This window comes from Phalacrocorax carbo, chromosome 5 (assembly GCF_963921805.1).
Source record: "Phalacrocorax carbo chromosome 5, bPhaCar2.1, whole genome shotgun sequence".
Lineage (NCBI taxonomy): Eukaryota > Metazoa > Chordata > Aves > Suliformes > Phalacrocoracidae > Phalacrocorax > Phalacrocorax carbo.
Genome location: NC_087517.1, coordinates 13,744,366 through 13,771,033, shown reverse-complemented (window position 1 = coordinate 13,771,033; position 26,668 = coordinate 13,744,366). Strand labels below are relative to the sequence as shown.

The 26,668-nt window shown below is 45.6% G+C and overlaps 1 protein-coding gene across 1 annotated transcript in view; it reads right to left on the bottom strand.

The window, feature by feature from the left end:
• The window catches only part of CLASP1 (cytoplasmic linker associated protein 1), a 188,584-nt gene extending 166,054 nt beyond the window's left edge, over nt 1–22,530 (bottom strand). The window contains exons 1-2 of the mRNA XM_064451239.1: nt 22,391–22,530; nt 9,704–10,175 (exon numbers count right to left, since the gene is read on the bottom strand). Coding sequence (XP_064307309.1) covers nt 9,704–9,898 — 195 coding nt within the window. The 5' untranslated portion in view covers nt 9,899–10,175; nt 22,391–22,530. The remainder of the gene's footprint in view (nt 1–9,703; nt 10,176–22,390) is intronic.
• Between the last annotated feature and the right edge of the window lie 4,138 nt (nt 22,531–26,668).

Genomic DNA, 26,668 nt, shown 5'->3' with positions numbered 1-26,668 from the left:
ATTCCTCAATAGACAGTGTAGGTAAGTTGGTGCAACAGGACTGACTCCAAGATCAATGAGCAAACAGGATTCTCTCCAAAACCGAAGTACACTTTTTCATTCCAATGTGAAATCCAGAGTTGTCTATATTTACAAAGCTATTATAGAAACCAGGTTCTTAACAGATCTGGCTCCATCAGACAACTTTGGTGATGGGCGTACATCAGTAAAAGCCTGTAACGTTCAGCTTTAAGCAGCACTGAACAAGTGGCATCCCCTTTAAAGCTCCCCGTAGTGAGAAATTAAGTCCTCCTAAACTGTTACAAGCAGACATTTGTTCCACATCACTGCCTAAGCAGCAATGCCTCCATTTGCAGTAAGTTTTCCAATTAGAGCAAATATGACCATGTCACTTGGTATTAGTCAAACAGAGACTGTCTTTTAATGGAATATAGTTCTAACAGACACACAAAGTACTAAGACAATTAGCAGAAAGAGCTGATTTCTAACATAGAATTCACAGACATTACTCGAACAGTATAACTTCAAAATACACTGAGTAAAGGCAACTTTAGGTTTTCCATTTGCTATTATCTGGTTCTCAACCACCAGATGACTGTCACGAACACTCTTACCCTGGCAAGGTGGTAACACCACAGTTAACCTCACAATGCTTCCACATCCCAAAAGAGATCCTGCCAGCCTTCGCTGGCATGTCCTGCCTGTATGAGCAGAGACAGCCACAAGAAGGGTATGGGGCAGGATGGGGCTCTACTACTTAAGTTTTCATGGTTTCCACAAACTTCTCTCCAGAAAGCTGCTTTTGGAGATGAAAAAGCATTACTGGGCATGAGAGTTTTCTTTCTCACACTTAATGCAGGCCCAATCCTATACAATCCTTTCCTCTGGCTAAACTCCCAGCCATGCTCTGAAAAATTATCTTGCTTTCCACGCTCTAATAACTGGGACTTTGCTCTGATTCTTGAATAGTCAAATGTTGCTTTGTTTTAAAGTTTCATATTTGGCACAAAAGCGATACCAAATGAGGAACATAGCAGGTTTTGTCTAGTTGAAAAAATGGAGATCTGATCCAGGAAGAAAGTAATGAACAATTTGTGGGAAGCAGCGTTCACTTGGAGAAAAATCAGAGACTACGTGTCTCCGCTGTGTTCCACACCTTCCCTTCTGCAGTTAATGATAAGGCCACAGAGCAGACAACACACAGGATACAAATACATGACGTAGCTTTATATAAACTCACACGTAGCACAGTCCAGCCATCAAAAACCCGGAGCTCCGAGTGAGCCAAGCACCAGGACAAATCTGACTGTGCTCAGCCTCAACTAGATCGCCACTCATACCTTGTGGGGCTCATCTTAGAGTCAGCTCACATATTTTTAAGACAAACCCAAACTGCTATGCCCTCATCACTGGAATCCCAAAAGAATTTATATGGGAGACGATTCACATAGGCACTTCTGACACTGGGACATTTACCACTTATGTGCTAATAAATTTTGTTAGAAAACAAATAAGAAACAAGTTTTAAGGCCTTGGCTGTAAACGGTGATATGGTGGATGGAGCTAGATGAGCCTAAGGGCCCTTGGCAAACTGAATTACCCTGTGATCCTGTATGGTAGAAGGATCACCTCATAGGAGATCTTACCCTTCCATCTCAAAACGCAACTGCTGCAAAAGGAGGGCTGCCAGAGCCAGAATCATATCTGTAAAAAAGTCCTCCCGCACCAGACTGCATAGTCTAGTGGGCTGGTCTTCCAAAAACTAACACAAGTGCACATAATGCTAAGAACACACTGGAAGGTTAAAAAAAAGCATTTATTACTATACTACAGGTATTTTTCAGTCATCTTCTTAAGTTCATCTATCATCGTATATTCTTCCCTCTCCCCATAACTTCTGAATTCTTTAACCAATTTTACCAAACTTCAACCTAACATGGTAGAGAAAATAGAGATCCCAAAGATATGCTCTTATAAATACAGTAACCAAGCAAAAGAGGTTCCATTAAAAGACAGACTTCAGCATGAGGAAAACCACAGCATTAGACACCAGCAAATCTACACAGAAAAAGCCAAAGGACATGAGGCTTCATAAAACTCCTCTGCTTACAAAATTACTTAATTAAAACTAGACAAAGTCAGAGGCAACTAGACCCCACTGCCAGTGGGATTGTCAGTGGGCGATTTTTCATGCTGCAGTTCAAAGGGCGAGACAAGAACGGCTTTCAAGACTACCAAGGAATATCCCACAAAGACGACATAGAAGAGCATGCATACTTTTAGCTAAGAAGCCAACATGCTGGTGTGGGTGGGGGGACCCTGGGGGCTGACGAACATTTCTTTCAGCATCAGGAGGACAACAAAACTCCACTGAACCATTTAGAGACCAGGGGGGACAGAAAACCAAACCAAAACCAAGATGCTTGTAAACCCACCACTGCAACTAACCTCCAGTTCAGGCAACAATCATCAGGCAGGAGTCACCATGTCAGGGAAAATAAGGGTTCTCCCCTACTCACCCTGCTACCTACCAAACACAAGGGGAGCTGGATTTCACATATGTATGAGCAACTGCTAATTCTAATCCTGAGATAACAGGCACAGCATAAGCAGTCTCTGTAAGTCACTTTGGGACTTCTAAGGACCAAACCAGTACACTTTTGAAAATATTTGTGTTTATTCAAAATGTTAGAGCAGTTTCAGGCACAGTTTCATGTCTGTTCTACCATACAGACAAAGGACTGAAATGAACTTTCCCTACCACTCGTGTATTATTCTGTTGTTCTATATTGTGTATAAACTATTCAAAATAATCACAAGATCTATCCTAAAACCAGAGAGATGTCATGTCCTTATCTATTCCTCTCCAAGAGTTTTCCAGTATTCTTGCTGCAGGCAATTTTCATCTCACATCCAGCCTAAATTTACCCACAGCCAGTTTATACCCATTCGTTCTTGTGCTAACCTTGGCCTTTAGATCCAATAGTTCTTTCCCCTCCCTGATGTTCACCCCTCTGATGTATTTATAGGCAGCAGTCTTATTCCCTCTCAGCCTTCATACTGTAAACTAAACAAGCCAAACTTTTAGTCTCCTCTGGTTAAGCAGTCTCTCCCATGCCCTAACCACCACAGGAGCCCTTCCCTGCACCTGTTGCAGCTTGAATTCCTTCCCTGCAGACAGGCAAGTAGAACTGTACAACACATGCCACACAGGGCCCAAAAAGGCATTGTACAATAGCATCAGTACACCCTTATGCCCACGGAAATAAATCCCCAATAATCTGCCTTTTTCCACCAGTGCATCAGCTGTGACCCTCAGTCTGCAGTCAAGTAATACACCCAAGGTTTCCCGAGAGCTAGCAAACTGTTAGACCTCTGAATAAACCCTGAAGTGCTGCAACTGAAACACTACACCAGCATTAAAGGAATAGCTTTATCCTCTCAATTTAGTAACCACAATGGTTCGGTCTGTTGTGTGTTGACCATACTCTCAGTCCCAGCTGACAGCCTGGTTGGCCTTGCCAATGCCAAGGCAGCCACACTATCAAGCACCCAAGAGAAAACAGCTCTAAAAGCCATAAACACTCTTGCCCTGAGCCAATCCCAGTGCTCAGATCCTATGGGAATGTAATATAAATTTGGTCAGAAAGCAAAATCAGGGGCTCAAATTTCTGCAAGCCAGAAGGATATGCAAGGGAGATATTCTCTCTGTATCCCATTTTTCCACTCACCTCTCATCATCCACCACTGGCCACTGAGAAAGGGAATACCCAGTTAGACAGACCCTGCATGTGCCACTAGGGAAGCAAACTTCTGTCCTATTTATTTCAGCATTGGGTCTCTGTTCTTCACAATCCCTTGGGATTCTGTACCTTCTCACTATTTATATTTAATTCTATAATACCTTGGTAAACAACTGAAAGACACTTGCCTGGTACACTCAGGCTCACGAACTTTTTGTTTTATGCAACCAGTAGCACATCCACATTGTACATAAAACAACCAGAAAGTATTACTAGTCCACTACATCTCTTCCCACCCCAGCTGGAAAAGGACAACCCTTCCTGCTACAACCAGTCATCATTACCTTTTAAGTGTTAAAAAAAAGCCACAAGAAAACTAAATGCTGACTTGCTACAGCAGGTTGGGTTTTTTTCCTGTCCCAAATATGAAGGACTGAAGCTAGTATTAAATTTCATCTAGCCCAGCTGCTACAAATTTATTCTGCACTGCACTCTGTATGGCACTCCCCATACTGCTGATACCAAGTAGGTAAGAGCTGCACCATAATCCGATCAAATTACCACACAGAGCAGAAAGTCAGGCCCAGCTACCAGAGCCAGAGAAAAAACGACTGATCAGCTGGACTGGGAATTAACATCAATGCCTACAGGAAACTAGATACCCCAGAATCAAAACTCTGCTCTTTCATAAGTTTAAGGCAGGAAAACCCACCTATTAGGAGCGTGCCAGCACCAGGAGCCTAAACATCAAAGACTGGGCATACTCTACAAATGCAGTTCAAGCCCGATGAGTCTTTAGCCCTTCCTAAGATAGCTCTTCTTCCCACAAGGAGCCGTCAGAAGCAGATTTTGCAAGACACCTTTTGCAATATGGGCATATGGAAGGAATAGGCCCTCCTTGTAAATTCAGATCTCAAGATCACTCTTGCTCCATAGGCCATTTCTCATGTATTTTGGGCATCAAAACTAGTTTAATTCATTTTTATCAGCAATTACAGCTTCAGGATAAACAGGTTTTCAGGGATGAAACTGCTAAATGAATGTATCTATCACCAATCCTCATGTATCCCTCAGCACCCCAAAACTCACCAGCTAACAGCAGCTACTTGGAAACCCTTTACAAGCCTCTTTTTTTCCTCCCCAGATGGCGAGTCTTTTTTCCCCCCGTGCATTAAATACTCGGCAAAACACACCAAATTATCATATCAACCCATAAGCACGCATGATAATTATTTCTTAAATCAGGATTTCTTCCTCCGAATTTCAACCAAAATAAACACGATATAGAGAACAAATGTATGCTTAAGCTGATGAATGGTGGTTCACTATAAGTAACTCTAATGGATGCCACTTTAAACTAAGCCTGCACCATCTGTTCTACCCCTCAATTAGAGAAGCAAAAAAAAATTATTCAATACACAGTTTAAGAAAGCCAGCTAATTTATGTAAGTTTTTTTTTTCTCTTCGGCTCAGTGAAGCACGCTTTTGTAATGCTTGTTATTCAGACACAGATCAGAAGGGAAGGCTGCTTTCTCTAATGCTGTTAGGAGCTTTGTCAGGGGAAATAAAATTTCCATGCAATATTTCACCAAATGAAGAAATTTCTCTGTAACATCTCACCATACATTTTTCTTTAAGGAGTGTGATGTCTCTGTAAGTAACAAAATCAACTAGGAGCTAAATAAATCAAATCTGAAGTCCTCCACACATGAACACAAGCAAACCTCAGGGCACAGCCCTCACCCTGACAGACTGGGTCTACCAGCACAGCATTGTTTGTTCAGCCAGGAGGCCTTCCCAAGTGGAAGTGTCCTCAACCACCGCAGTCTGTTCACCATGTGAGTTCCTAACTCCTCTTTTACAGGCAAAGCCCAGCCCTACAAGGAGCTGGGCACGGAGTCTCACACAGATCAAGCTGCACTGGGGCAAAGGGATCATCCCGTGCAAGGGTAAGATACCCTCCTTGGCAAGCACAGCCTGTGCAGTGAGAGGAGTGCAGTGCCAAAAAATCACTACCTGCCTAAGTGTAGGAAGAAACCAAGAAGTTTCATCCAGTTCCTTACTGCACGCCCCCACACAGTTTCACTTCAAACTGGCCTCTCCTACCACTCTGCAACATGAGAAAACATTGAGTAGAACCTCACTTCAATCTGACAGACCCTGACCTGCTTGAGGGCTGTCACCACCAAATCTCTAAGCTGAGTTCACTCTTAGGTGTTGCTACAGCAACACCAAGGGCACTTCCAAGCCTCAACTCCAACAGCACAGACAGAGAAAGGGCACAGAAAGGTACAAGAGACCTCATCCCCACTGCGAGATGGGGGTGACGGTATGATACTACCCTGTTGTGGGGAAGCAGGCAAGAGAAAGTCACTGCCAAACACCCTCAGTTCACCTCTAGGAATATCAGGCTGGTAGAAAACTACTTTAAGACCCTGGTCATATTCCTTTATGCTACATCTCAAAATGAAACATCAACGGTACATCATAGTCTGGGTACTAAGAAAGGCACATTGGCCACAGATGAGTCAGGAGATCCTGCCTACTTAGCAACAGCATTACCCAATACTGCCACAAGCAGCTCAAAGTGAGATTGTTCACTAAGGAATTACTGATTATTTCAGCTCTGTCTCCTTGATATAGGATTCTGAAGCTGACAGGACATGCTGAAGCCCCTGACACTGCCGCATTGTTTTGCTGCATGTCTCAAGACAGACAGCTCAGTGCAGGCCTTAGTTATTGTTCAGGGATCATACAAAGCTCTGCAAAACAACTCTTTTTTGCTTAGCGGGGGGGGAGCAGAGTCCAGGAGAACCACCACTCTGAAACAGCACAGACCAAGCAAATAAAGCAACGTGAAGAAATGGAGGGGAGGCAGGATTCCTTGTTGGTCTACAGCAACCTGCAATATCTTCTCCAGCCCAGCCTCACTAGCATACCCCACAACTCCTAGTGCCCATGCGAACACAGGCTGTCTGCTTTAAGTAACTAAACTCCAGAAGGGTTAGAGCTCTCAAGGAGAAATCATCTTTTCACTCTGCACCATTCTTCTGTCTTCCACCTGCCCGTAGGTACTGCTGGAAAAACACAGGGCAATGTCTGTTGGGTGCAGTTCAAGCGCACTCCTGGCAAGCATAGATACACAAATGGCCTTGCACTGGGCCTCAGCGCCTTGCTTCATATAACCACCCTCATGTCTCCTTGACTCGAAAAGCATCCTGACCTATCCGAGTGCCTTCTGCACCTAACGCAGCTCCCTGTTACGAAGCAGGGATCAGTCACCAGGTCACAGGCCATTTGTTAGAAGGATTTCAGAGTGTTGGTTGCTATTAGATGTATGTTAGGTGTCACTCTGTTTCACATATCATGCTTTTACAGACTTGGACAGCACCAAGGAAAAGAGAAGCATCTCTTCTCCCTCCATCATTGCTTTTTTCCTGCATCACTTGAAAGTGAAGATTGCTTTGTCTCCAGTCCTGGTGCTGAGGTCAAGGACTTCACAAAACAGTGTCAGGTTAAAATAGAAACAATGTACCAAAAAAAACCCCAAGCCTAAAAATACCAGTGATGGTCATGACATATAGCTCAAACTTGTATGCCAATGAAGGAGATAGCTTGCGCTCTCCTGGTAAGAGACATAGAAATTTCATCCTTAGTTCACTGATGTTTCCTCAGAGATAACACACAAGCATACGTGTTTAGTTAGAAGAGTCGTAGACAGGCAGGAGCCATTAATCAACTGAATGCTCTTCCAAGATAATGGGTCTGTTATCCAAACCCAGTCTAACTCTGAGAGCACACACTTTATCACTGAAGTGTTAGGAAACTTCAGATCATGTGGATGATCTCAATCTTTAAGATGATACTTTTTCAAATGAAGGGAGTGAGATGAGCAGAGAAACAGACTGCAAATATAATGGCTTTTTCAACCGTGACCAAACAACCGCAGTTTAGCTCTCCAGATGGCTGTTCTAGGGCAGTGATGCTTGGCCTTTCACTCTTGGGGTTGTTAAACTAATCCATGAACTGGATCAGATGACACCAGCTACCCTTTACTCTCTCACACCAGACAGAACTGAACTTCCAAACCCCCCACCCCACAAGCAGTCAAGGTGTCAATAATGCAGATGCAGGCGCTAAAACAAAAGTAAGAGATTGGCATATGATGATGAACTAAGCCTTGGCTGGATACTGAAGCAGACCTCACTACATCACTAACCTCCAGGTTAGCCAGCTTGCCCCACTCAAAGGTTTCACATTCTCCATCATACTCATCCACTGAGAAAACATCCTCCAGACAGCCGAGATGCATCTCTGTTATGCTTACTAAAACTTATTAAACACAGCAGATGCTATCTATAGAACGCGCACATTAATGAACAGCTAGCTCAGCAGCATGAGTTCTGGAACAGTCACTGTAGTACAGAAGCGCTGCCAGTTTGTTACTGGAGAATGCATACCACAGTGACCACTAAGTTCAACAGACAAATGACTGGGAAGTAGGGTGGAAGAGAGACAGATCAAGTTATCCCAAAAGAAGTTCTGCACACCTAATGTCATGCTGGAATTGCAAAGTACTGCATAGCTCTGCAATTTACATCACTTCATAAAATCCATGCAAAGAGCACATTTCATAACAACTTCAAGTTTACTGTGGAAAGGCTTGGGTTACCTTTCCACTGAGAACCATAGAAGTCTGTAAGAGAAAGCCAGTTAGCAAGAAAAGGGGGAATAAGCACACACAATGAGCTCAGAAAATTACATGTACACCACCTGTTCATGACAGCAAACTAAGATTTCTTCATGTGCTCTGCCAGAATGGATCCTCTATTGAGGCTGTACTGGCTTTGGTGGTTTGTTGGTTGGGTTTTTTTTGTTGCTCCTACATGCCAAACAGCTTCTACCACAGCTGCTTGCTGACAAAAATGAAGATAAAAAAAAATGAAGCTGTGCAGAGCACGTTGACCAATACACTGCCATCTCATAATGACTTCTCAATCAAAATTTCTATTAAAAATAGTTTAAATTAACCTGACGATATTGAGATCCAGAGCACTTGTAACCTGTAACTTGTAACCTGGAAACTATGGCTAGTTTCTACTTCTACAGGAGAGAACTCCAGTACAACTCTCGGTTAATTATCTTCAGGCCCAGCTCTGTAGGAACTTTAACTCCCAGATTTTTCTGGACTTATCGGAAAGGAACGAAGTCTCCTAGTACATCCCATACAACAGCTTAAGTACCCTATCAGACTTGTCAGACTTCATCATGAAGGGACGAGGACAGGAGTTTTCCAGGCCACAGCTGAGAACCCCTCCCCAGTCCCACACTACATGGGAATGGTAGGACTCTCTCACTAAGACCTGTAGGAGATGAAGCAACATGACAGGGATAACAAGGTGGTAGATTTCTACATCCTACCAACTCACTGCAACACTCAAATTCAACAGAACATACATACATATACACACACACACACACAGAGCCTCTCCTGAGCTAAGTGCAGTAGGCCAATTGTACTTAAGTTGCCCACAGGAAAGAGGAATAAAAGTTTAGCAAGATTTAATGACAGTGAAAACACTGCTGTTTATATATGCTTTCTGCAGTTTTATAAACTTTTTTAATATGGCAGGAAATCACCAACATTGCTAACTACTGCGATGATCAAAGCAGGCTACTGGATAACCAGGCACACAAAGAAACCAGGATTATCACAAACTATGAACACCATATATAAATCCATTTATTAAAACCCCATTTACTGAATTCTTACTGCTCTGAGTCCTCAATATTGTATTGGCTATCAACTACCATGAAATGTGTCCCAAATGGTTGACTCAGCATAATTATCAGCCTACAGGACAGTATATTAGAAAGTCTACTCCACAGCTTCCACGTAGATCAATTAGCACTTGACACAAACTTCTGACAGTAATCACATTCCATCCAACAAGTCTTACCTTATAATTGCTGGAATTTACCCAAGAAGTGGCCAGTCCATCAACCATTTTATCCAGCATAGTCTGATCGTGTTCAAGATCAGCTGATTTCTGTTTATCTGAGAAGTAATCTATCAATTCCTGGCCAACCTGAAGTCTCTTTCCAACATCCTTCTGTAGCACCTGCGCTAAGCAGTACTCCATACTGGGCTCCATAGTGTCTTAGAAATACAGTACCAGCAAGATAGCTAGAGGGCGGTAGGTCCGAAAAATCCCTCTATAAACATACGCAGCAGGTCGCTTCTTTGTTCAAAGGTTACTGAGGGTCTGGGTTTCAAAGATGCAATTCTGAGAATGGCAACAATGCACCATGTGTGTGTGAACGGCAGCTGGCAGGATATTAAAAGTCCAATTTAAATAACTAGTAATAGGCGAAGCAACGAGCTGTGCTGTACTGTTGAGTCTGCAATAATTCCCAATTCAGCAGTCCATTCTGAAATAAATGAAAAAGAACAGTATTATAGGTTAAATTAAGACTGGAGCAAAAAAGATCGAAAGCATGTCACAAAATAGGTTATTCATATACAGCTGCAAAGCTGTGATAAGCTGGATACGAGGATCATTGTTCTATTTTAAGGAATCAGACAAGGTAGGTCAGGACAAAAACCCTTGGTTATTCTTTACAACAGCAGTTACCCACCAGTTCCCTAGAAGTTTTAGTGACAGACAGTGAATCTGGGGCTTAAGAGCTAATTAGTAATCATTATTATTGCAGCTTCCACCATCACCATCCACCCACAAAGATAGAGACAGAACCTTTAAGCAGGTCACCAGGAAAACACAACTCCTTTAAGAAGTGAAAGCAGGAAGACGTCTGGATCCTGTTTTGACTGTTGGCCTTCAGCAATCAATGCCATCAGCTGGCCAGCAAGGCACAGAACTAACATTGGGCTCCAAGAACATAAAATGAGCAGTTTTCAAAAACTAGGTGCTCAAGCTGTTTCCAGGCTGAAGCCTGTTATATCCCAGCTACACATGCCCAGGAAACAGCACTGCCCTGGTGCAATAGTGTAAACGCAGATCAATCAACAGTGCCTGTGGTGTCCTGAGAACCAGGGCCACACACAAGAAAGGCAAGGCCAACCTTTGCTGCCACTCAGACGCACAGCATCATCTGTGAAGTAAGCTTTTACACATAAGTAAAAAAAATATCTATGTCTGGGGTTTGGGTTTGGTTATGTTCCTCAATCCTAGAAGCTCTCCTGTCCAAGGACTTCACTGGGGACCCAGATGCAGCTTTCTTGTCCCTCCATCTGCAGCCAAATGAATCCCTCTGAGCAGCCACGAAACAGACCCCCACCCAGCCTGTCCTCCACCCTCCCACAGACCAAGGCTCCCAGCATCACCATACTGCTTCCTGAAGCACTCCCTTGTCCCAGGTTAGCTTTTCCACGAGGGGGAGATAAAAATCCAGAGTGTCTTTTTGTTTCATGTCTAATAATATCTAAAGCTAGAAATCTGCCCTACTTGTTCTGCCAGCATGATGAAAGCAGGTCAAGCTCAGAGCAAGGGAAGAAGCTGTGGAGCAGACACCTGGTTCAGTAAACAACTGGAAGGAAACTGAAGGCATAAGTCCACTAATTAGAAGCACTGGGACAACAAATCTAAATACCTTCTGTTTGAGCAAATAAGGCCTTCACAAAAGTCTTAATAAAACAAAGCGGATCTGACAGCAGACAGGATGCACATAAGAATCCTAGCCTGGAAATGAAAGCACACCTTGCACAGCAGACTATTTCACTTCATTCTCTCACCTCCATCCTCCTTGGCCAGATTTACAAACTGTCACATCTTACCAATACCAAACACGGCATCTAGAGGTAGATGCTTGTTGTCTTTAGCTTTCCTAACCCCCATGCGCCGCCAGACAGGTCTCAGCTGCCCACACAGGCTGCACTGCTTATTCATCAGGCAGGAGGAGTCACCATAGAGCAGGTCCCTCTGTTCCAGGCAGCCAGTTCAAATCCCCACTGGCTGGCAGCAATCAAAACTGGTTCTGTACATCCAGGAACTTGCCTCAGCCAACTGCCTGGCAAATCCTACCATCAGCCAGACGGGATTGTGTATGCCTGTAGTCTAAGCTCCCTCTTCACCAGCAAAACCTCACCCCTCCAGAGCAGCAAGAAAGCCTTGGCTGCAGCTGCACACACAGCACCTAGAGCTTTAAGTTACTGCCATGACAGCTTACTGCTTGTGGCCACCACCCCTATCTGAACTGCCTACAGAGCACACCAAACTCTCACCCTTTTGCTTCAAGTCACTTCAAGAGTGATTTGACTTCAAATTCTAAGTTGTCAACAAAACCCCAATGAATACTCTTAGACCACTGCCTTTTTTTCTTTCTAAAGGAGACATTGGTTCCAAACTAGAGGAAAGCTGTACCTCTTCTTATTGCTGAAGCTACAGTTTCTCACTTGTTTCAGTTTAGTGCCAACTTTGAAAGCAGTGCTCTGAGCTTCCCCATCCTCAACCGAAATGGTTCATCGCACGGCTCCAGCACGGCTCTGACAACACATGGCAGCACAGGCAAAAAACAGGGCTGCTTCAAGTTCAGCAGAAGTCTTCCTCTGAGTCTCCCTGTCTGTACCTTTGAATACTGGCCCCTGCCCTGCCCTCTAGCATGGGCTGGTCTTGCTTCTTGCTGAAGGCGCTCCAGTTATGCGAGACAGTATTACACACAGGAGCCTCTAAGCGCCTAACAGAAGGTTTTTCAGAGAGCAATCAGCATTTTACTGGATGCCTTGCTAGCAGAGAACTACTGGAGAAGGGGGCAGGTGAATGATATTTAGCAGCTGCCATGTTCTAGCTGAAACCTTTAAAGTTGGCTGTGTGGTTTGCTTCTGGACTCCAGAAGCTGCACACATGTTCAAAAGGGGACTCTTCTGTTATACTGGATAGAACGTGTTGAACAAAGTTCCCTAATTGCTTTTAAAATGGAAATGTGGAACTTGCTTAAACTTGAAAACACACATTACAGGGGTGCGAATGACTGTTAGTTACCACAGAATAGCCATTTTTAATTAACTTCACACATAGACAAGTCCCAACACATCCAAGAAACCAATAGCTGGCCATACCACCATAAGAAAGGAATATTCAAAGTTTCAAGACTTTCTTCTACATGGTTTTCATTTAAGAGTTTGTAAGTCTCTGCCTATAAGTGCAGAAAGAATATTTTAAGCAAACTAATACAAATTTCTCTCCAAGCTCCTCGTTTTTTTAAACATGTGAAGGAAGTCATAGGATAAAAATTATGGTGCAGTATAGGAGGACAGATTTGTGTCAGAATCTTGAGGACAGTAGTCTAAAGAAGACCCACTATACATTGTGGCACCACCATCAAACACATACAGGGGAGAAGAGCCAGAAATACCTGTGAATCCTGGGGAAAACATTAATAGTAAGCCAAAAGGAAAGGCTCAAGCTGGCTTGCATCTACCAGCCTACACATGTTAGGAAGTCTGTTGACTCCCCCTCTTCCTTACAGGAGGAAGTGGAAAAAATACCTGAGAAACACCTGAAAAAACCAAGACCCAAGGCAACAAAAAATGAACCTCCCAAACAATGAAGCATATGGCTGCTATATACCATCAAGTCTGAAATCATCTGGGCAGGTGCTCCCCACATAACAAGATTCAGAAAAAACAAAGCCACAGTCTCAGCCCCAGGAGTCCACTTCTGTTCCTGCAGAATTTAAATGCCATCGGTTTTGGGTAGCCGGTGTTACAAGAACCAAAAATTTAGACCTAGAATTTTGAGTACAACCTCTTCCCACAGAAGCAGAGTCATAGAGAAGTTAAAACTAACAACTCAGCGGCACAGATCCTGTCTTTGGAGCTCCTCCAAGTTTTGAGAAAGGTTGCAAATATAAGCTCCAAAGCAAGGGTTTTCCCTAGTCCTCCTACTAGGCTTGTGGTTTGCGCTTGGGAAGACAGGCTAGGCCATGTCTGACATAATGTCAAGATTTAGACAAGGTAGTCGAAGACAAAAAAACATCTCCCCACCACTCCAACTCTGTCACTGCAGAAATAGAGTTCCCTCTTTCACTAATAAGCCATCAAAACTACGTGCTTAGTCAGAGCCTCTGCCTGTAACACCTAAATTTGCCATCAAGACCTATCCAGCAGAAAGCCACTAAAGAGGTTTAAGTTTAATGCCAGCTTGAAGCTCAAAATGATGAGTTTAAAGGAGAAAGCTGACAAAGACTGAACAGCCCAAACTTACTCAGCCTAAATACCATCACTGTAACACCATAAAAGCTGGTACAATTCACAGCAAAACAGCTGGCTCAGCATATATAATAAGTCAATTCAAACAGTAATAAGGAAATATGAGTTACCTAAGATGCTGTGGCAACACTAAACTGGGTACATAAGCCAATGAAATTTTTTCAGTGCTTAGGAGAACGCACTGACCCCAGGCTAAGTGAAACTGCGTTATTTGTAATTCTCAAGTAAAACTTCATCTCAGGATAACTTTACAGGAAATTTTAAATCTTCTTCCTCTTGCAATGAGGAAGGAAACATGAAACACAAAGAATACAGTACTACTCTCCTGGGGGCTTGTCTACACTTGGGAGCTCTTCCAACATAGCTATTCGACTTTAAAAACTATGCCCCATCCCTTCTGTCCTAGACAGGTTATCATTTTTGTCACGTTTCACCATCATCTCCATTTGCCAACAAACCAGTACAGTGCACAACCTCCCCAGTCAACTGCTCTAACACGGCAAACTCAAGACACAAGCCTGCAGAAAGTCAAAATATTACTGCCACTCAGGATCACTGAGAGCCAGTACCACTCAATAACCAGGCCTTCCCAGTCACCTTCCTGAAGGTCTCTCTGTACCCAGTTCCAGTCAGTAAGCTTAACTTGCAAACATAACACTTCTTTGGGGTGGTGTTTGGGTTTTTTTGTACATGGTTAGCCATAGCCCAGCAGTTGTAGAAATAACAGAGCAACACAATTGTACCAACAGGTCTCCTTCTTCACAGGTCTCAGGACCTAACTGCACACAAACTTCAGTTTAAAATTTGTTCAAGGTACATTAGACAGACATTTTGTTGAACCTTGTCTTGCCACAACAAAGAACTTCTCTCCTCCTCCAGGAGATCTCCACCCTAGCCAAATGCAACAATTCTTCGAGTATATAGGAGCTACCAGGCATCAAACCTGCAGTACTGCACCACTACTAGAAGGTGGGCAGTGTAAATACTTAACTATTGGGTTTGCTAGCCAAGCCCCCTTGGGCGAGAAGTTCAGAGCAATTAGAATGGCACCTAGAAATCACATACGGCAAAGACTAAATGGAGATCTCATCAGCAAGGCAGTGTCAAACTGCAGCTCTGCGCAAAGGGTGGAAACTCTCACCCCTCTGTCCACTCTTTCTCTCCTATTTTTGCTTCAACGGATAGATATCCCCTGCCCAGAGGGGATTTGGTATCAGGCCTTTACAAAGTATGACACTCACTAAGCACTCAATCAAACCTGTTCTTCCCTCGATGTGCAAGTAGCAGTGGACAAAGCAGCTGTACTAACAGTCTCTAAAACTCAAAAGTATTCTTAGTTGTTCAAGCCCTCAGAGAGAATGAGGTAGCAAGTAAAACATCAAGTGCCGTACTTGAAGTAGAAAGCAATGTTTTTCTGGAGCCAAAGGCAGTTTGCAGGAGACACATGCCCAGCAACTGAAAGATGGGCTCTCCCTTTTGTTTACCTGCCTCTGTAAGCAGGCAGTAACGTTTCTTTACTGCCTAGGAATATTGCACAATCACTGTGACTGTTTTAAATCCCTAGTGTTGCCTTGCAGTTGAGCCTCCCCCTAATCCAAAGATAGTATCTTAGATTTCCAGCCTGACAACTCATGCTTTTCTAATTAGCTGAGGGGACAGCCCCATGCTTATCTCAACTACTAAGTGCCTCTAACTGCACTTAACAAAGAGACTCCTTCTACACCCCTTATACAGTAATTTTAACTGTCCTCGGACAGAGTAGCCACCACACTTCCAGGACAGCCTTGCTGATCAGCAGAGCACTGCCTATGGGGATGCAGCTTCCTTGCTGGAAGTGGTATCAGGTCTTCAACAAAGGGTTTCTTCCTCCTTCCACAGCACCAGCCACACTAAGGAAGCATTTGTAAAACTCCCAACTGTTGCAGGCAGCTCACTTTCACAAGAATCACGTCTAGCTGAAGGCTTGCTATGACTCTGCTAAATATAAGCTGTTCTTCAGACTTGCTTGGAGTCTATTAACGGTTCGTGTTTAAAGTACAGACAGTAACCTATCCACACCAGGGCACAACTTTACTGACATGAGGAAAACTGAGGCAGATTTCTAGAATGAAGATGGCTGAAAGATTTCCAGAACTTAAGCAAAGGCCTTCTAGCCCCCACACAATCCTTCTAGGACAGATGCTAGCTGTGAAAGTTCCATTACCCAGCTTTAGGTAAGATGAGAGATAAGCTTCAGATAACAGGAATTCTTAATGCCTCCACTAAAGGTTTTCATTGCTGCCCTGGTAACTGAACACCTCATACAGAGATACCTATTTCAGCAATGCATCAATCTTCAAAAAATCTCCAGTAATGAAGCTGCAGCAAAATCAAGACCACTTGTGGGTCACCTCAATGTGACCCCAATACTCTACCCTAATGGAACCACTTCGCAGAGTGGGAGTAACCCTTCAAGAGTAGGGTAGATTAGATGAGTTTTAACATCCTTTGTTTTCCTAATACAACCCCTCTCTGAAATTAGTTTGGTTTTAACTTTGTCTGAGACTAAGGACAAGTCTAAAATGATCTTTCAAGGTCTCCTTCCCTTTTAACAGTGTGAGTGCTGAGATGCAGATCAAAATCTTTTAGAGTTAGGAGCTGCTCAGTGTGCATCCCTCTCGTAGGCACCTCAGTTTGTGGTTCCAAGGTATCACACTACAAGCAGTTTATCAGGGACCTGCTGGACTGGCACTGGGGAAGCCTATCCTCATGACACTTTACCTTGTGGATAGTACCTAAGTTTTGGGTTTGTATGTACAAAATTATCCTTTCTCTCCCTCATTCTGGAGATCTAACCTTACCTTAGAGTCTGCAGACTCCAGCTGACACCTGTGGGACCCTGGCCAGCAAACCATACAGCACTGGCTCTCTCCAACTTCCAGCTCTGCTCTGCAAGGTGTCAGAGCCAAGGGTGCACAAGGTGCCCCAAGGGGCTGTGATGATGCATCCCAGAAGAATGGAGGTGGTGTCCAGCCCCCTTCCTACTGCAACTATGAGCACAGGACAAAGCCTTCACATCCTAACCCTCTCCTCCATAATTCAGCAGTAATATTGGATCACCTGTAAAAATATGGGAAGAAAAGGAAAAGAGGAGACTTTCATCTGTAGCCTCACGTGGGTAAAACACTTAGCAAGATTTGGAAGCAGAACACTACTGAGAACTAGAGCAGGGTGGCTCATCACTTGCCAGATGCTATAGCAGGACAAGTAGCTTCACAGCACACATCTGAACCTCATAATCTCTTTGTATTGCAATAGATGAAGTCCCTTAGGCTAAGTTCACTACTTTAGCCAGTCCTGGAGATGGAAAGCAACTCTTAATGTACATCAGCTGAAGAAAAAGGTGGGAGAATTCCAAAACCCTCCTATTTTACAGGCAGAAATAGGCTAGAAATTCAGTGCCTTTCCAGAGCCACTGCAAAGCAAGTCTCCAGTGGCAGTGGGAACTGACAGCAAGATAACACCTTGGGGAAAAAAACCCCATACCACCACATGCTGGTACAAGATCAGGATAATCTAGTTTTACAGAGATCAGTGGATTTTATATAAATTCCATCTCAACAAATCCTCCAGGACCTTGTTATCCCTATAGATGTACAACTGGTTAGTGACACAGTAGAAATAGGTACGTTTTTCTGTACAGGTCAGAACTATCCTGGAAGCAAGTACTTGAGAGGCAAGTGCTAGTAGTAAAATGACAGACTGGAAAGGAAAATTAATATACAAGATCATACCTTGGGTACAAGGTCTCAAGGGACACTGAGTGTCCAATTAAGCACCTTTCAGTAAGATTTCTTCCCTCTGCACCCCACATCGTGGTCTAACATACACATGTGTTTTTAAAAAAAAATCTTAACAAAATGTGTGTGATGTGGGAGTAAAGGGAAAAAACACTCCATGCAGTCTACACCTCAGATAAGTTCATTCACAGAAGAAACTCAAGCAGGTAAGCAGACACTACAGCCACAGACTAAAGCACCTCTAATTACTTACATGCATACTTGTGACAAGTCATGCCAAGATGTTGCCAATATGAAAACCCACCAGACACCAAAAACAGAACTAGGCAGGAGCTTGGGAAGGAGCCTAGAAGAGACTGCTATGGGATGCAACAGCAGCAGTTTGTAAGGTGACGGTTCTGGAAAAAGTATTTTCTTGGTCTCTCTTTGGGCCTCCCAGCTGAAGTCCACCTCTTCCCCATAACTCTCAACACAAACTTGTCTGCATGGCAAAACAGGCTCTTTGCCTACCCCTGTTCAGGGCTGCCAGCCCTTATGGAAACCTGTTGGCCAAGGACAGGAGAACTCCCAGCAGCAGCTGGAGTTCAACTGCTGACGGGACAGCAGAAAGCACCTAACCAGCACCTAGGACCAGTTCAGCCCCAGGGAGGGGAAGGAGGGTTACCCTCTGTGCTCAGGCATAAGCAGATTCTATTCACCCTGGCATTTGCAACCGCACATAAGTGGATGGCTGAAGAAATCCCCACACACAGGCAGCAAGGGATTGCAGAAAGCCACCATGACACTTAAGATTTATACAATAGTGGGCTGAGGGAGCACAGGACAACGAGGAGCAGAAAGGGGTTTTGTTTGACAATACCATAAGTTGGGCTGAACTCTAGTGGCAGTTAAGAGACTGCTAGGCTAAGAAACCACGTGCAATGTAACAGGTGGAGACACATACCTGCGATCCCCCTCTGCTGCTCAGCATCACCTTGAAACACAGGTCAGAATCTGACTCTGTTTTGACCAGATCTTTGCCTCAGCAACTCACTGTTCGTTGAATTTGGCTTTTGGAAACGTCTTAGAATCTAAAGCATCTACAAGCAAAATGTAAAGAGAGGGCCCAGCTTAGACCTGAAACACAGAAACACTGCAGCGGGGCCTGGCCTGGTTAGGCTGTTTAGCCTATCATTTTGCTGGCAGGGGAAACAAATTAGAGATTCTTAAATCTGCCCACCCACTTCTGATGAACCAGTGATGATGACACTTTTCTAACAATTTTACTGCTCCTACTTGGTGTACTGTTTCTAGATGCAGAATGGACATCTCCCTCCTTGCAGAGCTAAACATGCAGATAAAGTGACAAAACATTTAAGTGACAAAAGGAAACCAGACAAACACTAACCACGACTTGAGATCAAATCTCTTAGAGAGCACTTGGAGCCCCCCAGACCACAAAACCCATTTGTTGCCCTCCTATAACTTGAACAGTTAGAACTCCATCCAATTCATTTGGGTTTGGTGGGGTTTTTTTGGTTTGTGGTTTTTTGTGTGGGTTTTTTTTTTTTTTGAAATCTGGGCAAGAGTGCTGGTGCTGCCAAGAGGGAGGAGAAAGTCATCTCTCATCTTTATGACAGAGCGAGACACTAGTGCAGCACAGAATGCCAAGGAACTTGCCTGTGTTCAGCTCTCTAGCACCCTGCTGTGCAGAGCTCTTAACTAGCTCACATCAGGCTTTCAGATAGCTTCGAGGGCTGATAACAGGTTGGTCCAATAGACAGTATCCAAAGCACTGGCTGAGCTCTAAAGAAACATGCAATACAAACTTCAACCCTGCATAGGTTGATGAAAATGAAGAAACTGAGTAAAGAGCAACATGAAGCATACACCATTAAACAGCGGGGTAAAGATAAGGCTGTTCTGCACAAGACTGCCACAAACGTCAACCCTTCATCAAGGAAAGAAGTGAACCCCGTTCCTCACAGTCAGACTGCTTCCAATTTACTACACAATTTAATAGACAAAAACAGTCCATTTTATTTGCTCAGCTGAGACACCTTTATATACTTGCCAGCATTTTTTTTTAATGCACTGGCAAGCACTGTTTGAAGGTGGGCTGTCAGAATCCAGGAGGAAGAAGCTTCAATTACAACTTCCAGCTGAGGAGGCGTTAACAGGAGCAAGCCCCCAGGTCCCCGCTGAGATTTCCAGCCCTCGTCCAGGCAAGGCCTGAGATAACGAGAGGCTCAGGGTGACACATGAACTGGATCCAAAGTCATCTGAGGCCAGAAGGCTATCCATAATGGCAGTCCACAAGCTTCAAAGCCACATTACTCTCTCAAAAATCTGCCTGTATGTTGAAATGGGGAGGTCATTACTTTATCCATCTGAACATTTCACATCCAGCCTCTTTCACTTCTTATAATACAGTATGACCTGCCCCAACACAAAGGCTGTTGAGGGCAAGATCTAGCTCCTTGTGTTGTAACACATTGCAGAAGTAGTCAGGTTTGCTGTCAGGTCTTGTCCTCTAACAACCAACAGTCCTGACCAAACTACCTGATGGGTAGCAAAGGATTGACTAACACATGGGAGAAACATACAAATCATTTCAGTTTGAGTTTTGCTGTTTAAATACCTGGTTTTCACAACACTGAAGCTGTAACTCAGATTTAAGATTCCTACAGAACTTCAAAGATGCCTGGATGACTAGCTCATTGGATCGTAGGTACTGTCTGTAGTAGTCCCTCTAGGGAATGTCACATGACCTAGAGAAACATTTTCATCTCACAAGCATACTGCCATCTCACTTTTAGCACTGTACATTATCAGCCAAGCAAAGCAAGGCCAAAGTGTTCAACTTCATGGCATTTTTCTTCTTGAAACAGAAGCTTTTGAAGCTGCCTGATCAATTTCAAGGATTTAACAAGAATGCTGCAGGCATCAGTATGAAAAAAAAATCCATTTACATTGGCAGGAATTTTTAAAAAAAATGAAAAAAGTGTGACTACGAAATACAGAGAGGATCACTCACAGGCAACAGTCAGTCATTACTCTGTCTCTCTCATAACTTCCAGGTTTCAGCCCCACTAACTGACAGGGTCCAATAGAGAAGAGAAGCAAAAACTGGACTTCATCAACCCCAGGACTGCAGCACAAAGGCCTGTTCCCCAATGAGCTATACTGCCATGATAAGGAAGACCCTGAATATGACAATACTGCAGTTCCATCCTGCGCTTGGTGCAGTCCTTTGCTCTAGCGAAAGCTCACCACTATTGGAAGTTCTCAAACATATCCAGCTACAGCCTCCTCTCCAGTTGCAAACCTCTTTTAAATACAGTTCAGAATCCCACAAAGAAGCAAACACTTGCACTTCTAATGCCTCTGCAAGATCTAATTTGGGAACTACTGATCTAAATGGTGGATTTGCATCATCAGGTATCAAGCAACAATACTTTGTCTTCAACAGCACCTAGGTGGCATCAAGAGGAGTATGCGACGGAGATGCAACTGCTCAAAAGATGCAGAGAATCAGTCTGCAGTACTGAGCAGCAAAATGGACTCCAATGTATTTGCCAGAGACACTGGCACAAGTGCTGGGGTGAGGACCACATCTCTGCCCTACCAACACTGGCTCAGCACATGCTTCTCTGATTAACCTTTGTCTCCTTCACTAAATGCTGATTTATGAAATAAGTCTGCAAGGGACAGAGAGATCTACTGGTCAGAACAACCCTCACACCTGGGAAGTCTCCACTCTACTCCACCACAGGCTTCCCAAACAGCCCTGAGCTTGTCACCCTGCCTCAGTTTCCCACCTTTCTCAAGAAGCTGTGCAGAAGGGTGGAGGAGAGCTTTTCCCTTCCTCACAGGTGTCTGAGGACACAGACATTGAAAATACCTTAGGCGTAGCCCACGCAAGCCTGTATAAACACACTGACAAATAACCACGTTTTATGTACTCGGAGCCATCATCTCTCTGAAGCATTTTTGCAGGACGTGTCTAACGATTAAACCAGCTCTTTGTACAGACACAAACTTCCAGTCCGCATCCAATTGGCGTTAAAGATTTTGATGGAAATAAAATAAGTAAAGCGCGACACGTGCACGAAAGGGCCAAACACAAGAGCCACATCCACCCAAATCACAAGGCGGTTTTAAGAACAGGGCAGCCCCAAGACGCTCCCGCAGCTCCGCACGGCCGCGCTCCGCCGGGCAAGCGCCCGTACAGCCGGAGACCCCGGCGCAAGGCCTCTGCCCGACACCACCGCCTCCCCCGCCGCTGGGCCGGCCCCCGGGCTCCCGCCGCCGCCCCGGAGGAAGCCGGCCGGCCGACCGCCCCCACGGCCCGCTGACCCCCGCGGGCTGCCGGCGGCCCCGGGGCGGGAAGGCGGCGGTGCGCCCCCGCGCCAGCCGTTAGGCCCCGGCACCCCCGCACCCGTTGCACCGCCGGACCGCCCTCCCCTCCCGCCAACCACCCGCACCGCCGGGCCACCCGCGGTCTGCGCTCCGGCCCCGCCCCGCTCGCCTCACGGCGCGCTCCCACCGTCACCCCGCGGCGGCACCACCACACAAAGCCCCCGGCCGCGATTCGCCTCCCCCGCCCGCCGGCCCAGCCCTCCCCACCGGGCGCGGCGCAGCACGGTGCCGGCCCTCACCCGTGGGTCGCGGCGCGGCGGGAGGCGGCGGCGGGGCGGGGTCCGTAGGGCGCTCAGTGCCGGCGGCGGCGCCCGCTGCGCTGCATGGCTGCGCCCGCCCCGCTGCCACGGGAAGAATGGGAGCCAGTGCGCATGCGCCAGCCGCACGCCCTCCGCGCCGGCGCCTCACCGCCCCGCGCCTCTAGAACGCTCCCGGGCCGACAGCGCGCATGCGCGCATGGGTGCGCAGGCACACACCCCCCACACACAGTACCACCATGTACCATAGAGCGTCCGCAGCGACGGCTAGAGAAAACGCGCCTGTGGCCGTTCTCTATGGTAGGTGGGGGGAAAGCTCCCCCCGGCAGGGCGGCGGTGATGTCAGTGTGCGCCGTGCGCATGCGCAAGGGCGGCACCGCCCCGCCTCCGGTACGGGCGGGCTCGGTCGTCATGGCGATGGCGGGAGCCGCCGGGTCTGACTGGCGGGGCCGCCGGCTGTGTGGGGACAGCCGGCCGTTGTGCCCGGTCTGGGGCGGGCTCAGAAGCGGCCCCCGCCGGGGAGCGCAGCGCTGCGGGCTGGCGGGCCCGGCTCGGGAGAGGCGGGAGGGTTCCGAGAGGAATCGCGGTGCCGGGCAGAGGGAGCGCGGGGGCTGGGTGCTGCCGTGCGGAGAGAGGCCTGACGCCCCGTGCCGGTGCGCAGCCCTTCCCTTTCAACGATTCCCTATCGAGGGAAACAGGGCTTTGTGCAGTCGTAGTTAAAAAGCTGCATTTAAAAGCAACCATTCTTATTCCATTTAGGAGAGAGTTGCAACACTTCTACTATACGACCGAGGTGAAAATAGGAAACAAAGACCCTGTGCACGGGCTCTTTACCAAGACGTGTTTGACCATCTTCCCCAGGATTGCCACTGCTTTGCTCTTGCTGGTTGTCGGGAACCTTCATTTCACCTTAAACACCCCCAGCCGTCCTCACCCTCTGCACTGCAGAAAGCAGCTGACCTCCATAACATGGTGTAACATTGCAGTTTCCAACAAGTATGTAGCCTGAGCCATCAAAACAGTTCATATGCAAGAACTGTATGTGGAAGAAATGGTTCCTTTTCAGTCATAACTTCTTGAATAATAATGCCCTACTTTGTGGCTCACGGTTTTATCACAGGAGTGGCTTTTGGCAAGCCCCCTCCAAGTAATGCTAAGTTTGCTGATTTGTTCTTTCCCAACATCGGGTTCCAGAGCAATACACAGCTGCAGATTTGCATGAAGGAATCGGCGTAGGTCGAACATAAAAAGCAGAACAGGCTGCACAGATGTCAAGAGAAAGCTGGGGATATTAGTGCCAGCTCCGTGTAAACTGGAAGCAGGTGATTACAAACCAGCTTTAGAAATTACCTTGGTTCTCACACCCCAGGCAGTAGCTAATGCCCCAGGCAGTAGCTAATCTCCTGGGAGCCCTTGCTGGCTATAAGTACTGCCCACAGCAGAGGCACAGCAGCTCTGCTTCGCCTCCCGTGGCTTCCCAGTCCCCACATTGCTATCCATGTGTGCTCAGAGAAGGGCCAGCCCTGTGCTGAGCACTCTCCCTAGCTGGGCAGCTCTCCAGCCAGGGCTCCAGTCATTTGCCCTTCTCTCATTTTGCAGTCTCCTAACAGCAGCTGGTGACAGGGTAGGATCGTCGGTACATTATTAGAGCACCAATCACTCCAGTTCAGCTGATCTGTTAGAACTATAGGCAAAGTTTTCTTGGAGACTTTAGATAGTTCCCTCGCTGCTACCTAAAACACCATCACATTCCATTTTAAGCAAGAAAATGAGATAAAAATTGATCAAATAGTTCTAAGTTAACTGAATTATGAAAAGCAATATTTCATCTAGCTTTAGTAAAAAATCAATATTTGTATATCACACATTTGCTGTGAATTCATTCTCTTCAGTGTTATAATAAAGAGGCATTTGCCTTGGAAATCTTTCAATACTGCCCTCTGATATAATTGGGTGTTTGGCCTTTTCTTCACACGTTCTTCTAGAAATTTTAGGGTCAGTGTTTGGCAGTCTAAAGCTTCATAAAGAAATGCTGAGAGATGCAGCTGACTTGGTTTTGAAGTACTTTTTTTTTCCCCTCCTACATAAAAGTTGCACAGAAAATCTAATTGTTCTTTTCTCTTTTGCTGCAAGACTTCAGGTGACAACTGCATGAAACTTTGAAGCTTCCTCACTGTGAAATTAACAGGTAGACTGCAGACAGAGTCTTTATGTATTTTCTTCTTTATTACAGAACAGGTAGAGTCTCTGCACAGAAATAAATTTCTCTGTCATTTAATCGGCTCTGATATTTTGGTTTTTTCTGTTCTTAGGTGACCATTTCCTTGGCTCCCTGCAGAGAATTTTTAGAACAGTTGAATCCTACATTTTTAAGATAACCAAATTGTTCCATGAGCAGCAGCACTAATGATGCCTGGTTCCTACCGATCTGTGTTCTTTGTCCCTCTAATCCCCACGGCTGTCTCAGCAGCCCTACCTTCCTTTGTGTGCCCTGTGACACTTCTCTAAGGAGACACCGGCAGCACGAGGAGCTGTTAGTCGGGGGCTGTACACAGGAACCGCACCATGCCTGACCTCCCTCCTGCCTTTCCATGGGGCTGGCAATGATTATTTCTCTCCTCCAGTTCTGATGAAACTTGAGATCCTTTCCTCCACCCCGAATACTGAGAAGGAAAAAAGGAGGGGGCCAGCCTGACAGCTGAATAGGTGCAGACAGACAGACTGATCATGTAAGTCTCATTTTCATTAGAAACATAAGTTGTACAATACATTGTAACCTGCAGATTCTCTTCAAACTTTTAAAAAAGTAGGCAGTGAAGGCACTGTTCCAATTCTTGCCCTTTAGGTTTCTTAAAATTGATTGCTGCTGCATATAGTATTGTACTATAACACACACTAAATCGCACCCTTCATCCTGCTTTCTCTAGTAGAACACTGTTCCTTCATGGATTTTTTTTTCCTTAGCTTTCTTTGAGACTCACAGCATCTCAGTGTTCTTTAATTCTGCTCAGAGGAGGCTCTCGATTACGCTGCGCAGTCCATCAGCTTTCACAGGGACATCAATCTGCATCAGTTCTGGCACCACCTATGACAGTCCCCTGCTTCAGCTCACACTGGAAACCCATTGCAATGGCATGCTGGGATGCCCCAAGGGCAACCAGATCGAAGTTTCCAGATGGAATCCAATCTGCACAGATACCTCAGCTTCTCCAAAGTTACTGTTAGGTAATGACCATGCTATTTCTAACCAGTCCTGGGGGATTCATCCTGGGGTGCAGAAAGGACACTCTAAACAAAGGACACAGCAGTAACTACTGGAGAAGCCGCCATCACCACCACACGCAAGTGCTTGACGAGGACTTCACAACCGGTGGTTTAACAGCAGGCATTTGGCTTATAAAAAACATACCTAAATGAAGGTATTTCTTACTAAGCTCTTGTTTCTGAAATATCGGCATTTACTTACCTACCTCACACATGGCTCTCCAGCACAGGCAGGACTAGTGCAGCAGAAAGGTAGGAACACCGTCCCCTGAGAGAATACTGTTCCCAGTGAAGCAGCACATCTCTTTCCAGTCAGCCCACCTGCAAAGTACACTGTTCCCCACTTGTTGAGAAAGGTCTGGTTCGTGGTGAGTAGGTGGTGCGTGCCTATACACGTGCAAAACAAAGAACAGTCCATTTGCAAGATGAAACAGGAGATCAGCTTAGGGACACCTGCAGTGAGGGCACAGAAAGCTGTAAGGGCAGGCAAAATAAAGCCAGAAAGCTTTTTTAAAATAAAGGAACTGCTCTTTCAAACAAAAACACATCAATAAAATAGAACTAGTGGGAAGCAGAGGGATGGATTGGGAGGGAGAGGCTCTATTTCAGTAGAAACACTGACTATACCCAAGTGGCCTGCTCTGCACCTTTCATCCGGGGCCCTTTTGTACAATGTCTGCTCAGGAATCTGAGGGCCCAGTGCTCCAAGGTGTCATATTCATTTATGAATGACAGTATGACAATGTAGTTGCCCATGATGGCAGAGGACAGCAGCGCCAAAGCCTGGCTGTCCCTGGGTTGCTTCCCTAGAGTTGAGCACACTGCCACGCAGACTCATGGCTGTCCCTACCTGACTGCTTGCACGGCTAAGGGGGAGAACTTCACCTGGGCCGACATAACACTGCATCTCTCCCTTTGCCATCTCCTGCCGCTTACACCTCCCGCACACACCACCTGAGCAGACTTGTGCAGTGCTAAGGGGAAAGCTGGATTGCT